Consider the following 22,254-nt stretch of genomic DNA (forward strand, 5'->3'; position numbering starts at 1 on the left):
TGCCTAAGTCTCCTCCTTCCCTGGATTGTTTTCAAGCAATCTGAGACTGTGCCTGCATGCATATCTCTGTTCCTCCCTCTTCATGCCTCTCCTGGTCCTGGGACACCAGCTGCGAGGGAAGCTTGTTGCAGTAGGAGGGGGGCAGACAACCTGGCTTCCTCTCCAGCCTGACTCATCTCTGCATCTTGGCCTCCCTCCTCTCCTGCTTCTGCTTCTGGACTCCTATCTGCCACAGACTCTCCCAGCTCACTAAGCCCTGTTAACCGCTTCAGCTTCCAGCACCTCCTCCCAGTCTTCTTCCTCTGATCACTCATCGTCATCCCACCACCAATCCCCAGGCTCTGAGCCTTCTTCCCTTGGGGGAGGGAGAGGAAGGTTCCTCCAGCTCATAAGATGACATGTGAAAAACTCTGCTTATAAACACTACCCACTCAATCATGTCTCTGATTTTCTATCTGCTATACCAGCAGTACATAGCGGCTGAAAAGGCTTAATTATTGACAGCATCAGGCACAGGGCAAAGGGGAAGGCTCAAGAGTGAGATTCTGCTTTGCTCGCTGCCTTTGCCTAGAAAACTAATTACCTCTTCTTTTCATCTACCCCCTTGAAAATCTAGGGTTGTCTCCAACATTAGTCCTACTCAGAGCAGACCCATCAAAATTAACAAACATTATTATTTATTCTTATCAGTAGTATATCCTGCCTGTCTTTCGCCGACCGGGACCCAAGGCGGCTTTTGCAAATGAAAACAACACAGATAAAATAAAAACTGAAAGGTAATTGTTAAAAAGTAATCAAATTCTAATAGAATTAAAGCAATTTTTAAAAATCTCTTAAAACACAGACAACAAAAACAGCATAGTACTATTAAAAGCTGTTTCCTTAAAAAACCAAACCAGCCAGTTCCCAAAGGCCTGTTGGAATAAAAGAGTCTTCATCTGCCGGCAAAAGAAAAAAAAGGAGGGAGCCAGTCTGGCTTCTCTAAGAAGGGAGTTTCAGAGTCTGAGAGGAGCCACCGAGAAGGCCCTGTCACACGTCCCCACCAAGCATGCCTGTGAGGGGAGCAGGACTGAGAGAAGGGCATCTCCTGAGATATGATCTTTCCCACTGCATAGCCTGGGCCCAAGCTGTATGGGGCTTTACAGGCCATAACCAACACTTTGAATTGTGCCTGGAAACAGACCGGTAGCAAGTGGAGCTGCTGTAATAAGGGGGTCATACGGTAAACTTGGTTCCCTCAGGTCCTTAGTTTCCATGGGTCTGCTCTGAATAAAACTTAGTTGGATACAACCAACTAAATTACCAACTTAATTACTCCGGACTGCAAATAAGACATTGCAGTCTTAACAATAACTATTGACCTATTACCTGGTTTTTCAAATCAAATTCTGCACCCTTGCATATGGTTTGATCTGCGGGTAAGTGGCCCTATGATCACAGGAGTGAGCATGTGCAAGAGCACACACGTGTGGACATGCGAGAGACCTCTCACCCCAATTCAGTGGAGGGGTTCCTAGCAGAGAGCATTCCCCATGAGGTTCAAGACGCAACCCCAATTTAGAGAAGTCTGATCAAAGCAGGTGAAATTTTCCTTTCTGCCATTGCTCTGCCCGTCCCACAGAAAAGCAGTAGAGCATTGTCGTTTTAAAGAGTTTTCAAGTCACCAAATTAGAATCTTACCAAATGTTCCTCAATGGAAAGGGGCAAATTTCCCTGTCTCAAGGCCTGTGATTACTCACCTTACCACATATCTCATTGATAGCTACGTGAACAAAGATAGACGCCTCCTCCATGCCTTCCAGGTAGACATGCCGATAGCCTGAAAAGCAAGGGAAGTAGGTAAAGCACACATCCAGCTAGTTCCTCCAGGGCCTGGATAGCGCAGTTGGTTAGAGCGTGGTGCTGGTAATGCCAAGTTTGCAGGTTCAATTCCCATATGGGACAGTTGCACATTCCTGCATTGTAGGGGGTTGGTTCAGATGACCATCAGGGTCTCTTCCAACTCTATGATTTTATGAAGTCTCAGAAGTCCAGAGAACTGTGAGTTGAGATCAGAATCTCCTCCCCTCATACACAACCCAGAAAAACAGGGGAAACCGTTGGAGAAATATGAAGGAAAATAGGCAATGGAAGCAATGAAGGTAGGAAGAGGATTCAGTGGAAAAGATCTCTGGAACTCACCGTGGATTTACTTGGAAATTACGATAGGTGAGCCAAAATTTATCAGAAGACTTTTTTTTTCTAAGAAAGTTTCTGGGATCTCTCTCTTTCTCACCCTCACTCCACACCTAGAGAAAGGCCTCTTTGAAGAATCTTCTCTGAATCTTTCCCACCTTTTGGGGTGGGGTGGTGGCTGCTGTCCTTGGTCAAAATGCCCCAGAACAATGCCATGCCTGGGGTCATTGTGGAGGATGCAAAATGTAACGTCAATATGCAGTTTGCTAGCACTGGCACTTGCAGCGGGAGCAAAAAATAAAAATATTTTGCAGGTGAGCTCCCAACCCAAGAAACAGTTGGAGAATTTATCCTGCCCTAGAAAAAATCAGTGAAATGGGGCCTGCCCATCCCCTGCCTGCATTTCTCTGCCCATAAATATTTATTAATTCACTTTAAAGCCTTTATAAAGCATGTAATATTAAAAATAGCCTCTTAATACAATGAAGTGGTAGGTGCAAGATAGAGAAAATCTGTAATAATGTAATGGGGTCAGGGAAATCCTGGGTGGAGCATGTTAAGAGGCTACTGAGAGGCAGCAACAGAAATTATGAACCGCCCCCCTCAATATTTTTTTCTCCTAAGAGGCTCAGCAAAATTACAGCTGCCCATCCTCACTCTCCCTCCTCTTCCCTAAAAGCCATTCTCATCAGCCCCCAACCCCCCAACACTATAATCCTCATTTCCTTTTTCCTGCCTTCAAGCTGCAGCAGCTGTGGGAGCAACAGCAGGGATGAGCTGGCAGGATGCATCTCTTATGATGCAGTGGGTAACAGCATGCAAGAAGAAGTTTAGCTCCCACCACTACCACCACCTCCTATGGTTTCCCCAGGTGTGCTGTTTCCCAGAGTGAATGCAGAAAAGGAGAAATAAAACTCTCCTCTCTGCTTCTCTCGCCACAAGCTAAGGAAAGAGGAAACATGCTGGGAGCTCTAGCAGTGATGGCTTTTGGGGACAGGGAAGAATGAAATGATCAAGGGAGTGGGCCTGGAATTCTTCTCTGGTTCAGATCTGGATCTGAGCCAGAGAAGAATATAAAGGCATTAAAAGCTTGCGTCCTACCTGAAGCAAGGTTGTTGTTTTTAAGAGCCCTTGCTCCAAATGTAGGGTTCGAGCCAGCTCAGAACACCACCCCTGCTATTTCTAACTGAGGGTTCGGTGAGGACTATGAAGAGACGAACAAAGGAAGACCAAGAAGGGCCCATAAGCTACACACACACACCTCACAGGGTCAGGTGCCAACGGGGAGTGAGGAGGAAGGAAATACAGTGGTACCTCGGGTTAAGTAACGTATTTTTTGCTCTATAAGACTCACTTTTCCTTCCTAAAAAGTAAGGGGAAATGTGTGTGCGTCTTATGGAGCAAATGCAGGCTGCGCAGCTATCCCAGAAGCCAGAACAGTGAGAGGGATTGCTGATTTCACTGCGCAGCAATCCCTCTTGCTGTACAGGCTTCTGAGATTCAGAATATTTTTTTTCTTGTTTTCCTCCTCCAAAAACTAGGTGCGTCTTGTGTTCTGGTGCGTCTTATAGAGCGAAAAATACGGTACTTAATTCGTTCCGGAGGTCCGTTCTTAACCTGAAACTGTTCTTAACCTGAAGTACCACTTTAGCTAATGGGACCTCCCACTGTCACCGTGCCACCGTAGCATGATTTCTGTTCCCATCCTGACGCAAAGTTCTTAACCCGAGGTACTATTTCTGGGTTAGCGGAGTCTGTAACTTGAAGCATATGTAACCTGAAGCGTATGTAACCCGAGGTACCACTGTAAGTTGGCAAAGCAGTTTGGGTCTGCCAAAGGAGGGGCTGCTTCATGGGTAGCCTTGCACCCAGAAGGTCCAAGTCTCCACATCATTCTCCAACATTACTCCTGGCCATCCTACAATCGGGAACATAGAATGCAGAGACCTACTAGGGACACTGGCAGACTGCAAATTGCTCCAAGAGTGATCCCAGTGTAACCAGTTGCTGAAACAAGCAGAGAGAGTTTTCTAAGAAAACTGCTGGGAGAATTTCACTTCTGGCCTCATGTATTTTCAGCAAAATCCTTCCATGCCACCGCCCATAAATTGCACAGAGTATTTAGAGAGGCTCTTTGCTCCACCCTACTTCCACTCACCCAAATGTTTATTTCGGCTCTTTAAAAAAAACTCGCTACCACCTACATCTTGCCTGGGAAGAGGCCCATTTGCAGAAGTTCGGAGCCATACCCCAACCCCCACCCCGGTCATCAAATAACACTATTCCTCTTTTATTATTGCAGCTGTCAATCCTGGAATTCCTAATTGATTCCCTTCTCCGCTGGGAACAATTATTAATGTAATAATCAGAAATGTCTCTCATTCATTCTCTCTTTTATTTTTCTCCTTTTTAAAAGCCAGATGGATTCCTTCCTCCTCTCTCTCTCTCAAAAAAACTTTTCCCTTGCCAAGTTTCCTCTGCTTTGAAGAAGATGGAGAACGAGAAGGGGGGGGGGAATCAGAACAACAACACAGGGTGCTTTTATCTGAATTGGGAAGGCAGAAAAAAGGAGAAGAGGAGGGGGGAGAAATGGGTGAGGGTTTGAAGGAAGGGGGGAATGTGTTAAAAGCCTCTGAATTTTGCAGATACTCAGCCATCAGGCTGCTTTAACATTATAGTCGGTAATTGCAGCCACTGGTGCTCGGCCAACAAAAATGAGAGCAGAGAAAGAGACCCTGGTTTCTTTCAAGAAAGGCTTTGAAGTTTACCCCATTGACTAAGAAATCCCTCCTATCAAGCTGGAGTTGTACAAATTAGGAGCTGGCAGATATAACCACCAAATCACAAAGTGCCCATCATTATGAATAGTGGTGGGTGGGAGGGAAGGCAGGGAGAAGAACCAGACAATTACACAAACACATAATTGGGGTGGGGGGCTCAAAAGAAGCCAGTCCCCTCCCAGTATCTTCCAGTACCAGGCTTTAATTCCTCCTCTCTCAAAGAAATGGCTGGGAGCTATTCAGGTATACGGTAGGTGAAGGCGTGTACTGGAGCTAACTCTGTCCCAGATTATTCCAGTTTATCAAAAGGAGCTGATTTTCTTTCTTTCTTTCTTTCTTTCTTTCTTTCTTTCTTTCTTTCTTTCTTTCTTTCCCCAAGAGGGGAGGAGCTTTTCTAAGCCCAAGGGCCACATTCCCTTGTGGATAGTCTTCTGAAGGCCGCATGCCAGGGCTGGGTGTAGCCAAGGAAAAAAGTGGGCAAGGCAACAGATCTGACTTTCTACCTTTGTACAGTAGGCTATATTCTAAGAATGCACAAAAATCTGTAGTGCCTACACATGTGCATAGGCACGCATGCGCGCGCACACACACACTCCAGCAAGCATAAGGCACTATTACCATTCAAGGCCAGTGAGGAATGTGCCCAGGACAGTGGGCATGGTCTTGGAGATAGTCCCGAGGAACAGACAGAGAGCCCTGGATGATGGCATTTGGCTTCCCAAATCTGAGGTTCCCTACCCCTGTTTGACGCAGCAAACTTGCCCAATGTCCTACAGACTTTAATGGGAGCTGCTGTGGACCAATAATGTTCCTATTTCCATCACTGTGCGACCTCACAGTGGCCAAATTCTCAGGCTTGTGTCTCAAGTCCAGAATAAACCCCACTGAAATGAGTGGACCCAAGTTAGTCATGTCCATTTAACTTCAGCAGGTTGACGTCGACTAGGGCTAACATTTGCATACAACCCCTGGGATCTGGATTTCACATGGAGGCATTGAAGATGCCAACCCTCTTCAGATGGGTTACTATCCGTAGCAGAGGAATGGATTGGGCAACACACATAAGCACCACTGGGATAAAGAGGAGCCTCAGCTATTGATGGCTCCGGTGATGGCTGGTGCTAATTGAGACTGATTGGGTAGAAGGCAGGGATGCCAACAGTAGGTGGAGCCAGAGCCAACCATTTCTGCTTTGGTCCCCTTCCTTTTCCTCCCAGCTGAGTACTACAAGACTGAGGCACCTGACAGTCAGGACCACCCTCTGGAATTATTGCAAAAAGGCAGACAGGTGGGGGCAGGCTGAAGTTAGCAAGGCAATGCACTGCTTGCCCTAATAGACCAGCATCTACTAAATGGCTCATCAGTTCTCTTAAAGAAAAGAGCTGCCACCTTCTATGGAGAGCCAGTGTGGCGTAGGGGTTAGGGTATTGGACTAGCACCTGGGAGGCCAGGGTTCAAATCCCCACTCAGCCATGAAGTGACCTAGGGCCAGACACAATCTCTCAGCCTAATCTGCCCCAGAGGGTTGTTGAGAGGACCAAATGTAGACCACCTTGAGTTCCTTGGAAGAAAAGATGGTATATAGACGAAATAAATAAACAAGTAACCTGGCATCATGCTTGTAAACGATATTGTCCTCTGTCCGATGAAATCCCTCCCAATAGGGTCATGATCCCACACCAAGAACCGAATCAGGGCGATTTCTGGCATGCAAATAGGGAACACCAGAGTTTCTTCCCACATTGGATTGAAACCTGCAAAGGGAAATAAAGAGGTGGGGGACAGAAAGAGAGTTTCATTATGGCTGAATCCTGGATGAGAGCTGGTTCACAGTGGCCTATGGATGAAATAGTTTCCCTGTGCATGCTGCGAGTTCACCCATGATTTATGGCCCTTTGTGGACCAATCTAAGAGCCTTCCATTTACTAAGGTCCCTCTCAACTCTAAAAGGATGTTTGTCTAAAAGTATAACAGTCCGGTCCCTGCTGCAAGGAACTTACAATCTCACTTTTGACAATAAGGAGAAGATAACAGAAAGTGGTTGTTGGAAGGAAGTGGCCTTTACTGGGGGTTTTTTTCCCCTAGGCTTTGGCTTAAAGCTACAGGGCTGAACTGACGCTTCAGATAAATGTGGTATATGAAATATGGTGGGAGATTAGCAGCCAAACCTAGTAATTGCATATTTTTGCTAGTTAGCACGAGAAGGGTCTATGTGTCCACAGAGCTGTATTGCTGACAGGCAGATACTCAGGCCATAGAAATACAATTGGTAGAGAGGGTTCTGTGTGATGTCATTTCCCCTCCCCTGAGCATATAGTGCTTCCAGTTCCTCTCCCTTCTGTTTGGCCAGCCATGAGGGCAGATGAGCCCTGTGCTTTCTCCAGTCCCAGACACATGCCTCTAAGACTGGTTATACTGGAAATATAAATATTCTGCCTCTATAGTTTTTGCGTCTACCATTGTGAACCAATGCATGATTATACACTAAGTCAATCTTATTTTTAAACTTACTTTGCAAGCTGTTGCCTGGTTCTTTATTAAATGGGGTAAGAAGGGGGAAGCCAGTTTACTTCATAGCTGGACTTGCTCAAAAGAAGGCTTGCAGCCTAATTCCTATGTTTTTAATTTTTTTGTGGCCAAGGGTGGGATTTTAAAACCATTCAACCCACAAGTGGGTGCTTGAGAGATAAACTGCAATCAACATATCCTCTCCTACCTATTAAAACTCATCCCACAATGGTGACTTCACACCACACACACAAGCAATTCTTGTTTCCAGTCAGCCTCATGGGTGCAAGCAACTTCAACATAACTTTGCTCTCACGCACTGAGAATATATCAGAAACCGCGGATCATGCAGAGGGGAGAGAAAAGAGTGAGGAGAAGGAAGCCGTACCATTGTCATCCACGACTCTTGTCTGCTCTTTACAGCAGTCCACAGGCAACCCGATTACTTCCACTTCCACAAATGGATCTATTATCTGGGGAAAGGGGGAGAAGAGTAGGCAATTACCATCATAATGCTGGGATAAAACCGAACAAGCCACCCTGAAAAGCTTGACTGCAATGTTCTCCTCTGGAATCCTTGTTTCAATCTAGACATTGGAGATCCAGTGTTCTGCGCCACTGCGCTATGGTCTTTCCCTGAATTCAGGGGGACTTACTTCAAAGTAGAGATAGTCACGATTGCAGCCTATGGTCCCAGCTGCACCCTATATTTAAAGAAGCACCATACTACTTTAAACTGCCATGGTTTCCTCCCACAGAATTCTGGAAATTGCCATTCGTTAAGGGTGCTAAACGTTATAAGGGGGACCTCCCTTATTTTGTTGTGACTAAAAACAACATCACAGAAAGTACAAACAGTTTTCAACGCTGAATTTTAATTTGTTGCGATCCAAACTCAGACCTACACCCTCAGGGTGAATAAATAATAATAATGTCCCCACAGAGATACAATTCTTAAAAGTTCCCTGGGTAGAGGAATTGATTGCTAAAACACTCTGGTAACTGTAGCTCTGTGAGGCGGACTCCTAACAACTCCCAGCACCCTTAACAAACTACAGTTCCCAAGATTCGGGGGGCAGCATGACAGTTTATGATACTGCTTTAGATGTATGTATGCAGATGGGGCCTTAGTTCCAATTTCAGTCTAAATTCAGATAAAGGCTTCCCTGTGAAACCTGTTCCACAGCTGTGGCAGTGCCCTGGGAATGGGGAAAGGCCTTCTTTGAGCACAAAACACAAGCATGCCTCATTCCAGATCTAAATAAATGTGAAGTATGTGCAGCTGAACTATCAAATACAAGGAAGTGGACACCATGAAGGAATCAAAATTCAGAAAATACAGCATTGAGCCTGTATCTTGTACTCAAGCATCCTGCACCCAGTGTCGTCAAAAGCATCCAACCCTTTCAGAATGGATACTTGAAGTTGCTTTTCTATTGAGAAACCAACTAACAACCAGAGAGAGGAGGGAGAGGAGAGGACCCACATAGCAGACTTCCCCCTCCCCCCTTTGCACCCAGTGAAAAAGTGTAAAGACCAATACTGCCACCCTACCCCCACAAAAAACCCCTGTACTGGGGGTTTGACACTATGCAAACAGATACCAAGAGGTGCACTAATGAAGCCCCATCCATCTTGGCTGACAAACCCAGCAGCTTTATAAATATTTACAGTGAGTTTCTGGGTTTAAACTTGGCTCTCCTTTGGAGGTGTTTCCCAACCCGTCCCCCCCCCAACCCCTTTTCTTCCCTGTGAAGTGGCATGAATAGGGCTCCTGCCACATTGATTGAGAATCTTGGCAGCGCTCAGCCATCTCCCCAAAGGCACTCTGTGGACAAGAAAGCAAAGTCGGTCCCTCTTTGCACAAAGAGAAAAGGCTGAGCACCTGCTAGTCTCGGGGGGGAAGAAACGTGTTGCATAATTTGTCCCAAAAAACCAAAAATAAAGGAGGCCGCAGGAAGTATCCACCCCCCACTCCGCCCCAGTCCAAACCCGTAATCAGAAAGGACTGCAAAGATAAAAGCCCGGGCCCATTTTAAGAACTCTGCAAACAATTCATTACACACATGCGTATGCATAGAGAGTATACATACATACATACATACAGTGGTACCTCGGGTTAAGTACTTAATTCGTTCCGGAGGTCTGTTCTTAAGCTGAAACTGTTCTTAACCTGAAGCACCACTTTATCTAATGGGGCCTCCTGCTGCCGCCGCACCGCCAGAGCACGATTTCTGTTCTCATCCTGAAGCAAAGTTCTTAACCCGAGGTACTATTTCTGGGTTAGCAGAGTCTGTAACCTGAAGCGTCTGTAACCTGAAGTGTATGTAACCCGAGGTACCACTGTACATACATACATACATACATACATGTTCTCGCAAAAAAACCCATCAGTGTTTTAGTGTGGATTTCTCATAATACACACATTCTTTTCAAAGCAATTTCCCCTAATATAATGCATTTTTGTTTATCATTTCCACTAATACATGCATTTATATGCACACTCTACTCTTATGTGGGTTTGCACATTCTATTTGGCTGGAGAACTGCGTTGCAAAATTAGGAGAAGGGCAAACTCCAAAGGATGGTTGTGTTTCAGTCTGAGCATTGTTTCATAGAATCATAGAACTGTAGAGTTGGAAGGGACCCCCAGGGTCATCTGGCCTGACGCTCTGCAACTAAAGTATTTCTGACAAGTGGCCACCCCACCTCTGTTTAGAAACCTCCAATGAAGGAGAGCCCGCCACTTTCCGAAGCAGTCCATCCCACTGTCAAACAGGTCTTACCACCAGAAAGTTCTCCCACCAGTGTTTCATAAAGTGCCATTTATGTAAGTTTGCCTTTAAGTCTCAACTAGGGCCAGGGCCTTTCCGGTACTGGCCCCGACTTGGTGGAACGCTCTGTCACAAGAGACTAGGGCCCTGCGGGACTTGACATCTTTCCGCAGGGCCTGCAAGACAGAGCTGTTCCGCCTGGCCTTAGGTTTGGACTCAGTCTGATCCTTATGTTTTCCCTCCCCTTACGGTTTCGATCCATGGGCTACTTTTAAAATGAGGCTGCATTTTAAATTGCATTTTAACCTGCATTTTAAATTGTTTTGTTGTTGTTGTTGTTGTCCCCCCTATTATCTTTTGATTGTAATTTTACTGGTGTTAGCCACCCTGATCCCAGCTCTGGCCGGGGAGGGTGGGGTATAAATAAAATTTATTATTATTATGGAGAATGGAATTGAAATTCTCACCCATCACCACCTGTGATTGTATTTTATAATAATAATAATTTATTATTTATACCCCACCCATCTGGCTGAGTTTCCCCAGCCACTCTGGGCAGCTTCCAATCAAGTGTTGAAAACAATACAGCATTAAAAACTTCCCTAAGCAGGGCTGCCTTCAGATGTGTTTTAAAGAGAAGATAGCTGCTTATTTCCTTCACATCTGAAGGGAGGGTGTTCCACAGGGCGGGCGCCACTACCAAGAAGGCCCTCTGTCTGGTTCCCTGTAACCTCACTTCTCACAATGAGGGAACCGCCAGAAGGCCCTTGGCGCTGGATCTCAGTGTCTGGACTGAACAATGGAGGTGGAGACACTCCTTCAGGTATACAGGACCGAGGCCGTTTAGGGCTTTAAAGGTCAGCACCAACACTTTGAATTGTGCTCGGAAACGTACTGGGAGCCAATGCAGATCTTTCAGGACCGGTGTTATGTGGTCCCGGCGGCCACTCCCAGTCACCAGTATAGCTGCCGCATTCTGGATTAATTGCAGTTTCCGGGTCACCTTCAAAGGTAGCCCCATTGCAGTAGTCCAAGCGGGAGATAACAATTCCACTTAACTTAGCAGTACTGGAGGTTGGGCTTAAGTAAAGGCAAGTTGCAAACGCGAGAGGAGCTGTAGCAGTCACTGGCACCAAGACTCTGCCTACAGCAACTGGTTCTGACAGCCGCTGCCAGAGGGCTCTCAGCACACAGTGGCTGCGTTGCAAGCAGATGTCGCTGTGCTCTCCCCAGATCTCTCCGCACCTCTCTCTCCAGGTCCATACCTCTCCTCTGTCTCCCAGCATGGAGTCCTTGGGCTTGGGAAGCTGCTGCCCGCTGATGATTCGTAACACGAGCTGCTTCTTCATCTGGCCAAGCAGTGGGTCTTCGGAATTTGGGTTGAAGATCCCTGAGAAAGGTTCGCAGAACATAGGCAGAGATTTAAGGCAGGGCTAAGTTGTTTGCAAAATGCGCAATACGTGCATCAGCTTCCGGACACGCCGTTCCATTGGCACAGGAAGCTCCCTTAATACTGAGCCAGACTGTTGTCTACTCTGTAAACGGAAACTCTCCCAACTGCGCTCATTTTGAAACAGCATTGATCTGTTTGGGTTTTGCTGGAATTCCCAAGCAGTGCTGCTGCAAATGAGGCTTGTTAGTCTAGAATGTAAAAATCAAACAGATGCGATTCCTTCTTCTGGGCAGTGGGCAGCGGAGAGAAAGAAAAAGTCAATCAATCAGTCTTTATTATTGCAATCGCAGATTGGCTACTAAATTACAGCCAGACAAACACAAAGTGCCGTTTACAGGCCAGCAAAAGGCGAGAAAGACGCTGCCTTGTTAGGCAGTAAATTCGAAGTTAATGACACAGACTAATTCTTCCAAGCCTGTGATGAGATACAGGGATAACAAGAAGTGCACATCTCTCGTTTTGTAAAAACACAGGCAGCAGCAGAGAGGACAAGAGGCTTGTCAGCACAGCCAAGACAGCAAGATTTCATTAATTTAATCAGAGCCCAGCGGCTTGCAGACAACCAAGACAATGAAGCACAGTGTGAAGGCAATGCCAATGGCTCAGCCCTGTTCAAAATGCCTGCTTCGGCTGCCATGTGCAAGAGAGAAGATAACGGGTCTTAAGTAGGTGAAGAAAGACACAGATCCATCACAGGTGAGCCCAAAGCAAGGAAAGGCTCAGTGTGAACAAGGAACAGAGCACAATCTGGATTGAAGGGATTTTGAAAGCCTGCAGGGTAAAGCATCTGCTCTGCATGCAGAAGCCCCCGGGTTCAATTCCTAGCATACCCAGCTAGACTGGGGGATGTCCCATGCCCAAAACCTTGGAGATCTGTTGCTGGCCAGGGGAAACTGCACAGGTATAGATGAGCCAATGGTCTGACTCCAATAGCTAGCTTTAGGAACATGGGCATCTGCTCACATTTATCCTTCCTTATCCTTGTGGAAGGCTGCAGCTCAGTGTTAGAGCTTCTGCATTGCATGCAGGAGGTCTCAGGTTCAGAACCTGGAATCTCCAGCTAGAGCTGGGAATTGGCCCCAGTCTGAGACCCGGAAGAACCTCTGCCAGTCAGTGCAGACAGTACTAAGGTAGATGGATCAATGGTCTGACTCTGTAGAAGACAGATTCCTATCTTCCTAGCTTATTAGGATGTGCCGTTTCAGACAGTGAAACTTTATGTTTGCAAATTTCTTTTCGGAATCAATTTTTTAATAAAATTAAACTTTAAAATCTTTACATATATATTCCAGATTCCAAATTTGTTATACATTTCTCTTTAAACATTGACTTCTCACCTTTGCCTCCATTTTTTTTAAAAAAATTGCAAATTTATTAAGTGAGGAGTCTTAAAAATATGTTCTTTGGTGTAAGGAATCAAATCTGGACAACAATGAAGCTTGGTAAGCCTACATTTGATGAAGCACATAAACTGCTTTTGGAAAACTAAATTTTAATTTTACCTTCTGAAAATAATCATAATAAATAAGCAATATTAATATATAATGTAATTTCAAATACCTGGCAATCATTTCTATGCAATTTTACAAACATCATACTTACCAAACAAAACTATATTATATTAATTTAACCAAAATACCTTTTGAATTCCCAGGTTATGTAGCAACATTTTAGCACCCCTTATTTTTGGAATTTGAAAGTTGGAAAATTCAACACGCCCTGCTATCTTATACTGCTTGAAGCCATGGGCTGGAGCTGAAATAAACTGCCCTCTGGAAATCCGGATGCAAAATCATTCATATACCTCCTCACCCAAACAGCCCAATGACAACTGAATATGCTCTGTAGCCACAGAATGCTAAATGTCAGCTGAGAAACTGGGGGTATGGAAGGAAATGGGGGGGGGGTCCTTGGGGACAGTGTGGTTGACTAGCTACAACCCTGAACAGGCACACTCCTGTTTAAAAGGTGAAAATGCACTGCAACATTTTGTTGCAGCGCACGCTTGTAATAATGGTACCATCATTAGTTAAAGCTGAAATCTGCATTCCCCTTACCTTGACACATACACTTGGGTTTGAGGACGTAGCCACAGTTTCCATTGGCACTGAACTTGGCGCGGTTCAACTGAAGCATTCTCCCCTCTGACTGGTAGTTTAGAGCAACTGCAATATTTGGAAGGGTGGAGAGAGAGAGAGAGAGAGAGAGAGAGGGGTGATAAATTGCAGAACACAGTTCTAAAAGCAAAGCTGTCAGAGCAAAATGAGATAGAGCCACGTTTGAAGGCGAAAGTGACTGGACAGACTTCTTGATGCCACGGATCCAGGCAGAAGAAAGAAGATTGAGGGTGAGTAAATATATCTAGATATACATATATATTATTTTGTGCAGTATCCCTGATGTGAAGAGCTGTGGCGTTCAGCTACTTTTCTCACTTTTGAGGGATGGAGCTGAATCAGCACACTGCACGGAAAAGGGCAGAAGAAAAAAGAGGAGACGGAATATGCTAAAGCATGCAAATTTGCAAAGGAGTGATAGGCCACCCAATTAATAAAGTTTGGGATTTGGCTGCAATGGTAAAATTAACATCTTATCTGAGAGCAAGAATTGCAAGCGAATATAGAAATAAACTCAGGGAGTATTTAATTCAATATTGCCAAGGAAATAATTACCTCCCATGAAAGCAAGTTCAAGTAGGTTTTAACGGTTCCTATTTTTAGCGGAAATGTTGTAATTATATGCTAAGACCTATTTTCCTGCAGAAGGCTATGGTCTGGGGGAATTCTGCACCAGACCCAAGGGCTGCCCTGCATGCAGTAATCCAGCCTTGAGGTTACAAATGCATGGACTGCATGCTGTTCCTATTCAGGAATGACTGCAGTTGGTGAACTAGACTTGGGCCTCTAGCGACAAAGATGTATCCAGTAGGATCCACAAGCTACACACTTGTTCCTTCAGAGGAGTGCAACTCCATCCAGAACAGGTAACATTTTTTTGGTCAAAGGTAACTTGCCAATTTCTCAACTTTTCCCTGACCATTTGTCTATGAAAAGCCTGTAGGGTGTTTTTACTACTCCAGTCTGCTAACATGGGGCTGTGGTAGCAAATGCACCCCAAAGGCAGAATTAAATGCATTCCAGGGTCATTTTATGCTGCAGGCGATTTTGTTTTTGTTTCCAGAAGAAATTATGTGCATGGCAACTGGCTGAAATTTGGGGACATAGTACAGGTGACTATTTGTGACCATGTCCTAGAAAGGCTACCATGTGGGTCTACTTATGTGTTACTCGCACAATGAAAAGTGCGCCGGGAGAAGTTTTGGCCCCACAAATTGGATGAAGGTTCTGTGGAAAAATAAGCTTCTGCAAAGCAAGTTTCCGCTTTGTTTTAAACACAGCAGGCTTTGTAGGCAAAACAGCATCCAATTGACAGCTTTCCCATCTACCTTCCTCGTTCCTCAAAGCTTAGCCTCTGGCTCCTCCTTACCCAATTGGCACCCAGCATTCCAGAAGGGCTGAGGGTTGTAATTACTGGAGTCCACGCGATAGGAGGAAGGGTAGATTCGCGACAGCTGGTGTTGGTTGAAGCGCAGATACTGGGCCGGCTTTTGCTGGAGGATCTGGTGAGCTTTCGTTTCGCTGAAAGAGGAGACTTGCCAACTGGAAGAGACTGGAACGAAGGTGGGGAGAGTGCATCGCCTCTTTTAGTTATTTAACAAATATGACTGGCATTCACTGATGTTTCTGTTTTCGGTTCACAAGGGACAACATAGTTGCATTGCATTTCCTTTACACTAAAATGAATGCGGTGGAATAACATAACAACAATGTAAATTATACTTGTTACATAATTCTGTCACAGCAGACAGAGATGAATAACATAGTTTTGGGTGGAAGGTGAGCTGCAGCAGAACAGAAACAGGGCTGCATGTGATGAATACAGAGTGGAACAGAAACTGGGGCCTTCTTCCCCATCCCTGCTTCTAGACAAAGGTGCACAGGACTGCAGTGTATACCTGCAAGGTTACCCACAGTTTCCCTTCTTATTTCGTCTTTATGGCAGACCACCTACCTTCAGATTCTACGTCATGGATCCCAACGGATTTAGTGTATTTCACCAGGTCAGAGAGCGCTCGGGATAATTTCATGGTTTTCTTCTGTCGGTTTGTTCTACGGGAACAAAGCACATTGCGCTCGTCAGTTCCGATCCAAGGGGGTTGGAGAATTAAGAGAACAGAAATCCTCAGCGGCGACAAGAAACAAGCAAACAAAGGACTGGAGGAGAAGGCAACGTGTGTGGGAGTTGGTGAAACAATAGGTACCCATGGAAATAGAACACAAAATGCTGTCATTGTCAAATCAACTCTGAGCTGTTCTGATTAAACTTTAGCACCAAACAGCACCTGAGACTTTCTGCACACAAAATCATGTGCTCTGTCGCTCAACTACAGGCGCTCATAATGGGTGTTTGAAGAGCTACTATGCACCAATTCAGTTCATCTGGCTCAGTACGGTCTACTCTGACTGGGAATGACCACAAGCAGGTATGCTCTGTGTCTGGAGTTTTGCAGATGGGGCCGTCTGTGTGCATTTGCACAAACCAGTCCACTTCAATCATGGATAGGGATGTTGGAGAAACAGGAATGGAAATTGCCAATATTCGTTCCTTCGCCCTAGGTCCAGAATGGAAATCAATCCCGCAAATACAATCAGTATTTGCTGCTGCTGTTGCTTTCAATCTGCAAACGATATGTAATTGATTATGTCCCCCTGCCCTCCATTTGCGTTGTGTTTCCTTTGCACTGAAATTAATGGACTGGAACAAAATAATGGCGACAGGAGGAAAGTTAACATCATAAAGCAATTGTTCTGTCATGGCTAGCACTTGCAGCTTGCTAGATGCATCGATTCCCCCCTCTTCCTGTTCCAGGAGTTCTCCCATTTGCCACCCCAAGCCAATTTTGGGGTGTACATGGCTTCCACTGTTGGGACTCACAAGTTGAATCCCAGCCAAAGTAACTTGCATAACCACTCATATAATTCCACCACAGCAGACAGCAAGAGAAATGATGTAGTTCTGGGTGGGAGATGAAGTGCAGTGAAAGGGAAACTGTGCTCCATGTGAGAAATGCAGGGCAGAAGGAGAAAGGATACCTACTCACATGAAGCACATGCAGGGCTGGCCCTTACATGAGGTAGCTGGCAGATTCTGGGGGAAGGGAATGGTGGCGAGGTGTCGCTGTGTATGCCTAAGTTAGCCTGATGCTCTCTGGGATGGTGGAAGTCCATGTCCCATCACCAAGGCTGAAATAAGAGTCAACTATCAATCTGGTCAGCTTCTGAATGAGGAACAGGGTGAGGTGGCCCCATGTTGTCTTTCACCAGAGGCAGCAAAACATCTCGGATAAGCCCTGAGTGAGTAGGTAGGTGGGTTATCTGGACTATGGAGATTTAATCACAGATTGGAATAAAGAAAAGCATGGTGGAACTCCATCTTGCTCAGATACTTCGTCTGGTTGCAGCTCAAGCGACAAAAGCACCTATTTTGCATACAGAAAGTCCCAGGTTCAACCCCCCCCTCCAGCATCTTCAGGTAAGGCTAGGAGTGGGAAAGACCTCTGCCTGAACACTGGAAAGCCATTGACAGTTGATGTAAACCGGGGTTTCCCGAACTTGGCCCTCCAGCTGTTTCTGGACTACAACTCCCATCATCCCTAGCTAGCAAGATCAATGGTCAGGGGTGATGGGAATTGTAGTCCGAAAACAGCTGGAGACCCAAGTTTGGGAAAGGCTAGTGTAAACAATAGAGAGCTAGATGGACCAATGTCTGACTCGGGATAAGGTTGCTTTCTGTGTCTTAGCTAAAGGGCTGGAGCTCTGTGGTAGAACATTTGCTGTGCGTGCAGAAGGTTCCAGGTCCAGCCCCAGCATCTCCAGGTGGAGCTGGGAAGGACCCTTTTCTTCAACCCTGCCAGTCAAGTGTGGACAAAGCTAAGTTATATGAACCAACGGTCTTACTCAGTTTAAGGCAGCTCCAGATTTTCCTCCAGACCAGGAACAGGCAAACTCGGCCCTCCAGATGTTTTGGGACTATAATTCCCATCATCCCTGACCACTGGTCCTATCAGCTAGGGATGATGGGAGTTGTAGTCCCAAAACATCTGGAGGGCTGAATTTGCCTATGCCTGCTCCAGAACATCCTCCACCCTTCAGGTATGGCAGGAGGATGTGGTTAGCTGGTAGTGAGTTAAATGCTCTTTGCTCATGTGGAAAGTCATGTTTTACTCTTGATGCTCCAGACGAGCTCTGGCTCAGAAAATCTGAGCTTTTCCTCCTCTAGGTCTGTATGTTTTAAAAATTATCTGCAGTCACAAGGCCTACAAACATCACACACACACACACACACACACACACACAAATCCCACCCTAAACCCATTCCATTTCACTGTCTCTGTCCCATCCGGTTAGACTTGATCAAGAAACCAGTCCATTTAGGCAAAGTCGTTCTGCACATGTATCTGTTCAAAGAAAGGGCATTGCCACTTACTTGCTGTAATGTACCGAGCCTCTGGCTAAGTTCCCTTGACAGTCAAGGTCATCCTCACCCTCTTCCAGACTTGATGCCCTTTTCAGTTTGCTTCCTTTTTTCTGCACCAATTGGGGAGACACATCCAGAGTTAAAGAAAGCCACAGGTGACATTTGCATATATCCTTGCAGGCCCAGGTGTGGATACAGAGGCCCATCTTATCAAATGGAAACATACCACAAGGCATAGGTCAGAGAGACTGTGCTTTGGGGAGAGAATCTTTCCAGTGTGATTGCCGTTTGCCTACACGGCCATATGGCAACAACCATATATAAGAGAGAGGCATTGGAAAGCTTGAGGGAGCCCCAAAGTTTGCAGAAGTACAAAAATATTCAGGAAGAGCACCCTGAGAGGAAGATCTCCACTCCACCCTCAAAGCCACCCAATGAGGACTGAGCATGCTCAGTGGGCCTGGAATGCCAACTGGCTGTTGTAGGGAGGGGGTTGGAATGGAGTATCCTGGAAATGGGCATGTCCCAAACCCTGTACAGCAGCACTCCCTCACTGCAACATTTTGTGGTAGGTTCCACTTGTTATTTGTAAGAGAGTTGGAAGGCAGTATGATGAAGGCACGATTTCCTGCTAGTGTACACCAGGGGAAGAGGCAGACTTCATGCTTGCGGTATCTACTTTCTGTTTTACTAGGCCAACATGAGTCACCAAGTGGAGCGAGGTATAAAAGGCATTTGATTAGAATGAAAGAACAGGGTCCTTGCATTCTGATAGCAAGTTCAAACTAGCACTGACAACATTGTGGTTCAACTTGAACTTGCAAAGAATCGATCTTTTGGTGTGTTGGAACTCTTTGCCCATTGATATAAGGCACTGTATTGTTTTCGGAGCCTGTTAAAAACCCCTTTTTTCTTCCAGCAAGCCTATTCAGGCATGTAATTTTAGTGTTGATTTTTGACATCTGTTTTTAGTGCTTCTATTTATTTTTAAAATAAGAATAATAATTAGTTTATAATATAAATGTTGTCATGTAATTTGCTTTATTGGTATTTTAACTGAATGGCTTAGTGCAAACTATTTGGAGCTATTTTGTTCTGGTATATAAAATTGTGTTGAAGAAAAGAAGAAGAAAAAGGCTGGGGCAGAGATGTGTATTTTCTTATTATGAAACACTCTAAAACACAGTGCACACTGAAACTGCTGTAACAACGAGCAACAGATAACATTAACAATAACAATTGTGGAGACAATTAACCTAATATTGGCCCTATTTGCATTTCACAGAATCATAGATCAGTCTTGAATCATAGAGTTGGAAGAGCCCTGAGGATCATCTAGTGCAAACACCCCTTGCGATGCAGGAATATGCAGCTGTCCCTTACGGGAAGTGAATCTGCAGCCTTGGTGTTATCGGCAGCACACTCTAACCGACTGCTTCCAAAGATTCCTGGCAACTGTGGTTTGCTAATTTTGCTAAGAGTTGATAGGAGCACCCTATTCTCCTCCAAGAGTGGTTTAATCCTCTCAGGAAACTGTAGGAATCAGAGCCAGCCCAAGACATTTTGGCACCTGAAGCGGATTCCCAAAATGCCCCACCCACCCACCAGGGAAGAAGTGCTGAGGTAATATCTACATCAGGAACAAGGTGGGAAGAAAGCTCAGCATCAGGCTGTGGTGTCTTGTGGATCTTGCTGCCTGAGGCAGTTCCCTCACCTTGCCCCATGAGTGGGCCAGCCCTACTAGTAACTGTAGCTCTCTAAGGGTGAGGGGGGGAGATAGGTGTCTCAACTCTCAGCGCCTTCAACAAACTACAGTTCCCAGGATTATTTGGGGGAAGATATGGCTGCTTAAAGTGATAGGGTACTACACTGCTGGTAGGGTCATAGTTTGTACAACCACTTTGGATGTTTTCATGCAGCTGCCCCCCAAGTTTCCCTGCTTTCATGTGGGGCAAATTTCAACAGGGAGCCCATCATGTTCCTTATGTGATCCCTGATTGCCTGGGGGCACTCTGGGAAGGAAAAAAAATGGCACCACAGCAGCACCGAAAAAAATGGCAACATTTGCGCCTCAAAACCTTTCCCATAAAAATGTAAGCGATTCTCAGGACTTTATCTCCCCTCCGGACAAAAATAAACATGGAGGGGGGAACACTCAGCACAGCCCTGCTCTTAAATGTAGCTTTTGAGGTCCACATTGGTGTTACTTTAGAATGTGCATCAGTCTCATGTCAGTTTCAATCTAAAGAAAGGGTGCTTAAGAGAAAATGAAGGGTGCAGCCTTGACAACCATGACAGGCTGCATAGCACTGTGACATCATATTCACTATGGGATCCCTTACTGGTTGCCCCTTTCTGTTCTAAATTTTTTAATGGCTTGGGTGTTTGAGCTTTTGCAGTGAAAGCAGGGCAATTTGTGTCTATTCCTATGAATAAATGAATAACCTTGCGCTTGGAAAAACTCCCCATCAGCGATCGGTTGTGGCGTTTGTTGATGACAGCATCCTCCCCGGATTCCACATCCTCCTCATGTTTGTTCTACAATAGCAAAGAAGGACAACATGCAAGACTGTCAATGACGAGACGGACTGACAGGAAGGCAGGTGGACAGCCTGACAGATGTACACAGAATACACTGTTTTAAACATCCTTGCACAGCATTTCGGACTTTCCGATGCTTCCTGGTACCCGAGTACGAAAGTGCCATTTCATTAGGTAGTATGTATCCTACAGAAGGGATGCGGGTGGCGCTGTGGGTTAAACCACAGAGCCTAGGACTTGACAATCAGAAGGTTGGCGGTTCGAATCCCCGCGATGGGGTGAGCTCCCGTTGCTTGGTCCCAGCTCCTGCCAACCTAGCAGTTCCAAAGCACATCAAAGTGCAAGTAGATAAATAGGTACCGCTCTGGCGGGAAGGTAAACGGTGTTTCCATGCGCTGCTCTGGTTCACCAGAAGCGGCTTAGTCATGCTGGCCACATGACCTGGAAACTGTACGCCGGCTCCCTTGGCCAATAAAGCGAGATGAGCGCCACAACCCCAGAGTCGGTCACGACTGGACCTAATGGTCAGGGGTCCCTTTACCTTTATCCTACAGAAAGAATACCTCCCTAGTCATCTTTTAATATATATTTTTTCTTTTTCTTTTTTTGAAAAAAAAGTAGAATGCTTTTTTATTCTACCTTTCCTTTAGGAAGCTCAGGTCAGTTTATACCAGCTTTTTATCCTCACAACAACCCTGTATGGCAGCAAACGGGCAAAAGCTACAGTGCTTAGCAAACACCAGAAATTGGCACAAGCACAAATCAGTAGCAAATCTGGATACTTGCTAGGACAAGCACAAAAGAAGCAGAGATAAAATTTAACGCTAATAACATCACTAATAATATATATATATATATATATCACTAATAATGATCAGCACAAACCGAGATTAACAACAATGTCTAAATACTGTTGTCTTTGCTGACGTCTGTAGAAAACTCTGGTGGGTTTTTTCAAGTTGCTACTGCAAAGATGGCATCCTTGCTTGTAACAGTTTTGTTGTGACCTGCCAAGAAATAGGAACTCACGAGGAACCCGTGACGTTCCAGAAATTGCTGGACTACAATTCCTTCAGTCCCCAACTATTTGGCTATGTTTGCTGGTGGTGATGATGGGAGTTGGAGTCCAGCAAAAGTTTCCAGAGGGCCACAGGTTCCCGTAAGTCCTGTTTTAAATGTATGTCAGCAAAACCTCTGGAATGCATTTTGCATACAACAGCTTTCCTGAAGCCCCCCGGCGGCTGGTTAAAAGCTCTGGGAAAGAGACCAGGAGCACTTATGAGTTGAGCTGTTCTGAGTGTGGCAGGCTTAGTACATCTTTAGAAACAACACATTATGAAATTTACATATACACGAGTCCAGGAGACAGGGGGTGTGGAATTAAAAAAAAGAGAGATATTTTCATATGAAACCTGGTTATTAAAAAGTGCTTCATTTTATTATGGAAAACAAGATCGTTGGCACTGTGTAAGGGAGGCAGAAATCA

The 22,254-nt window shown here is 45.4% G+C and overlaps 1 protein-coding gene across 1 annotated transcript in view; it reads right to left on the reverse strand.

Moving 5' to 3' along the window:
- PLCH2 (phospholipase C eta 2) overlaps positions 1-22,254 on the reverse strand; it is a 115,860-nt gene that overhangs the window by 21,065 nt on the left and 72,541 nt on the right. The window contains exons 12-20 of the mRNA XM_053400689.1: positions 20,673-20,765; positions 18,237-18,337; positions 15,762-15,859; positions 15,177-15,359; positions 13,748-13,855; positions 11,503-11,627; positions 7,852-7,936; positions 6,563-6,709; positions 1,740-1,819 (exon numbers count right to left, since the gene is read on the reverse strand). Coding sequence (XP_053256664.1) covers positions 1,740-1,819; positions 6,563-6,709; positions 7,852-7,936; positions 11,503-11,627; positions 13,748-13,855; positions 15,177-15,359; positions 15,762-15,859; positions 18,237-18,337; positions 20,673-20,765 — 1,020 coding nt within the window. The remainder of the gene's footprint in view (positions 1-1,739; positions 1,820-6,562; positions 6,710-7,851; positions 7,937-11,502; positions 11,628-13,747; positions 13,856-15,176; positions 15,360-15,761; positions 15,860-18,236; positions 18,338-20,672; positions 20,766-22,254) is intronic.

This window comes from Podarcis raffonei, chromosome 8 (assembly GCF_027172205.1).
Source record: "Podarcis raffonei isolate rPodRaf1 chromosome 8, rPodRaf1.pri, whole genome shotgun sequence".
Classification (NCBI taxonomy): Eukaryota; Metazoa; Chordata; class Lepidosauria; order Squamata; family Lacertidae; genus Podarcis; species Podarcis raffonei.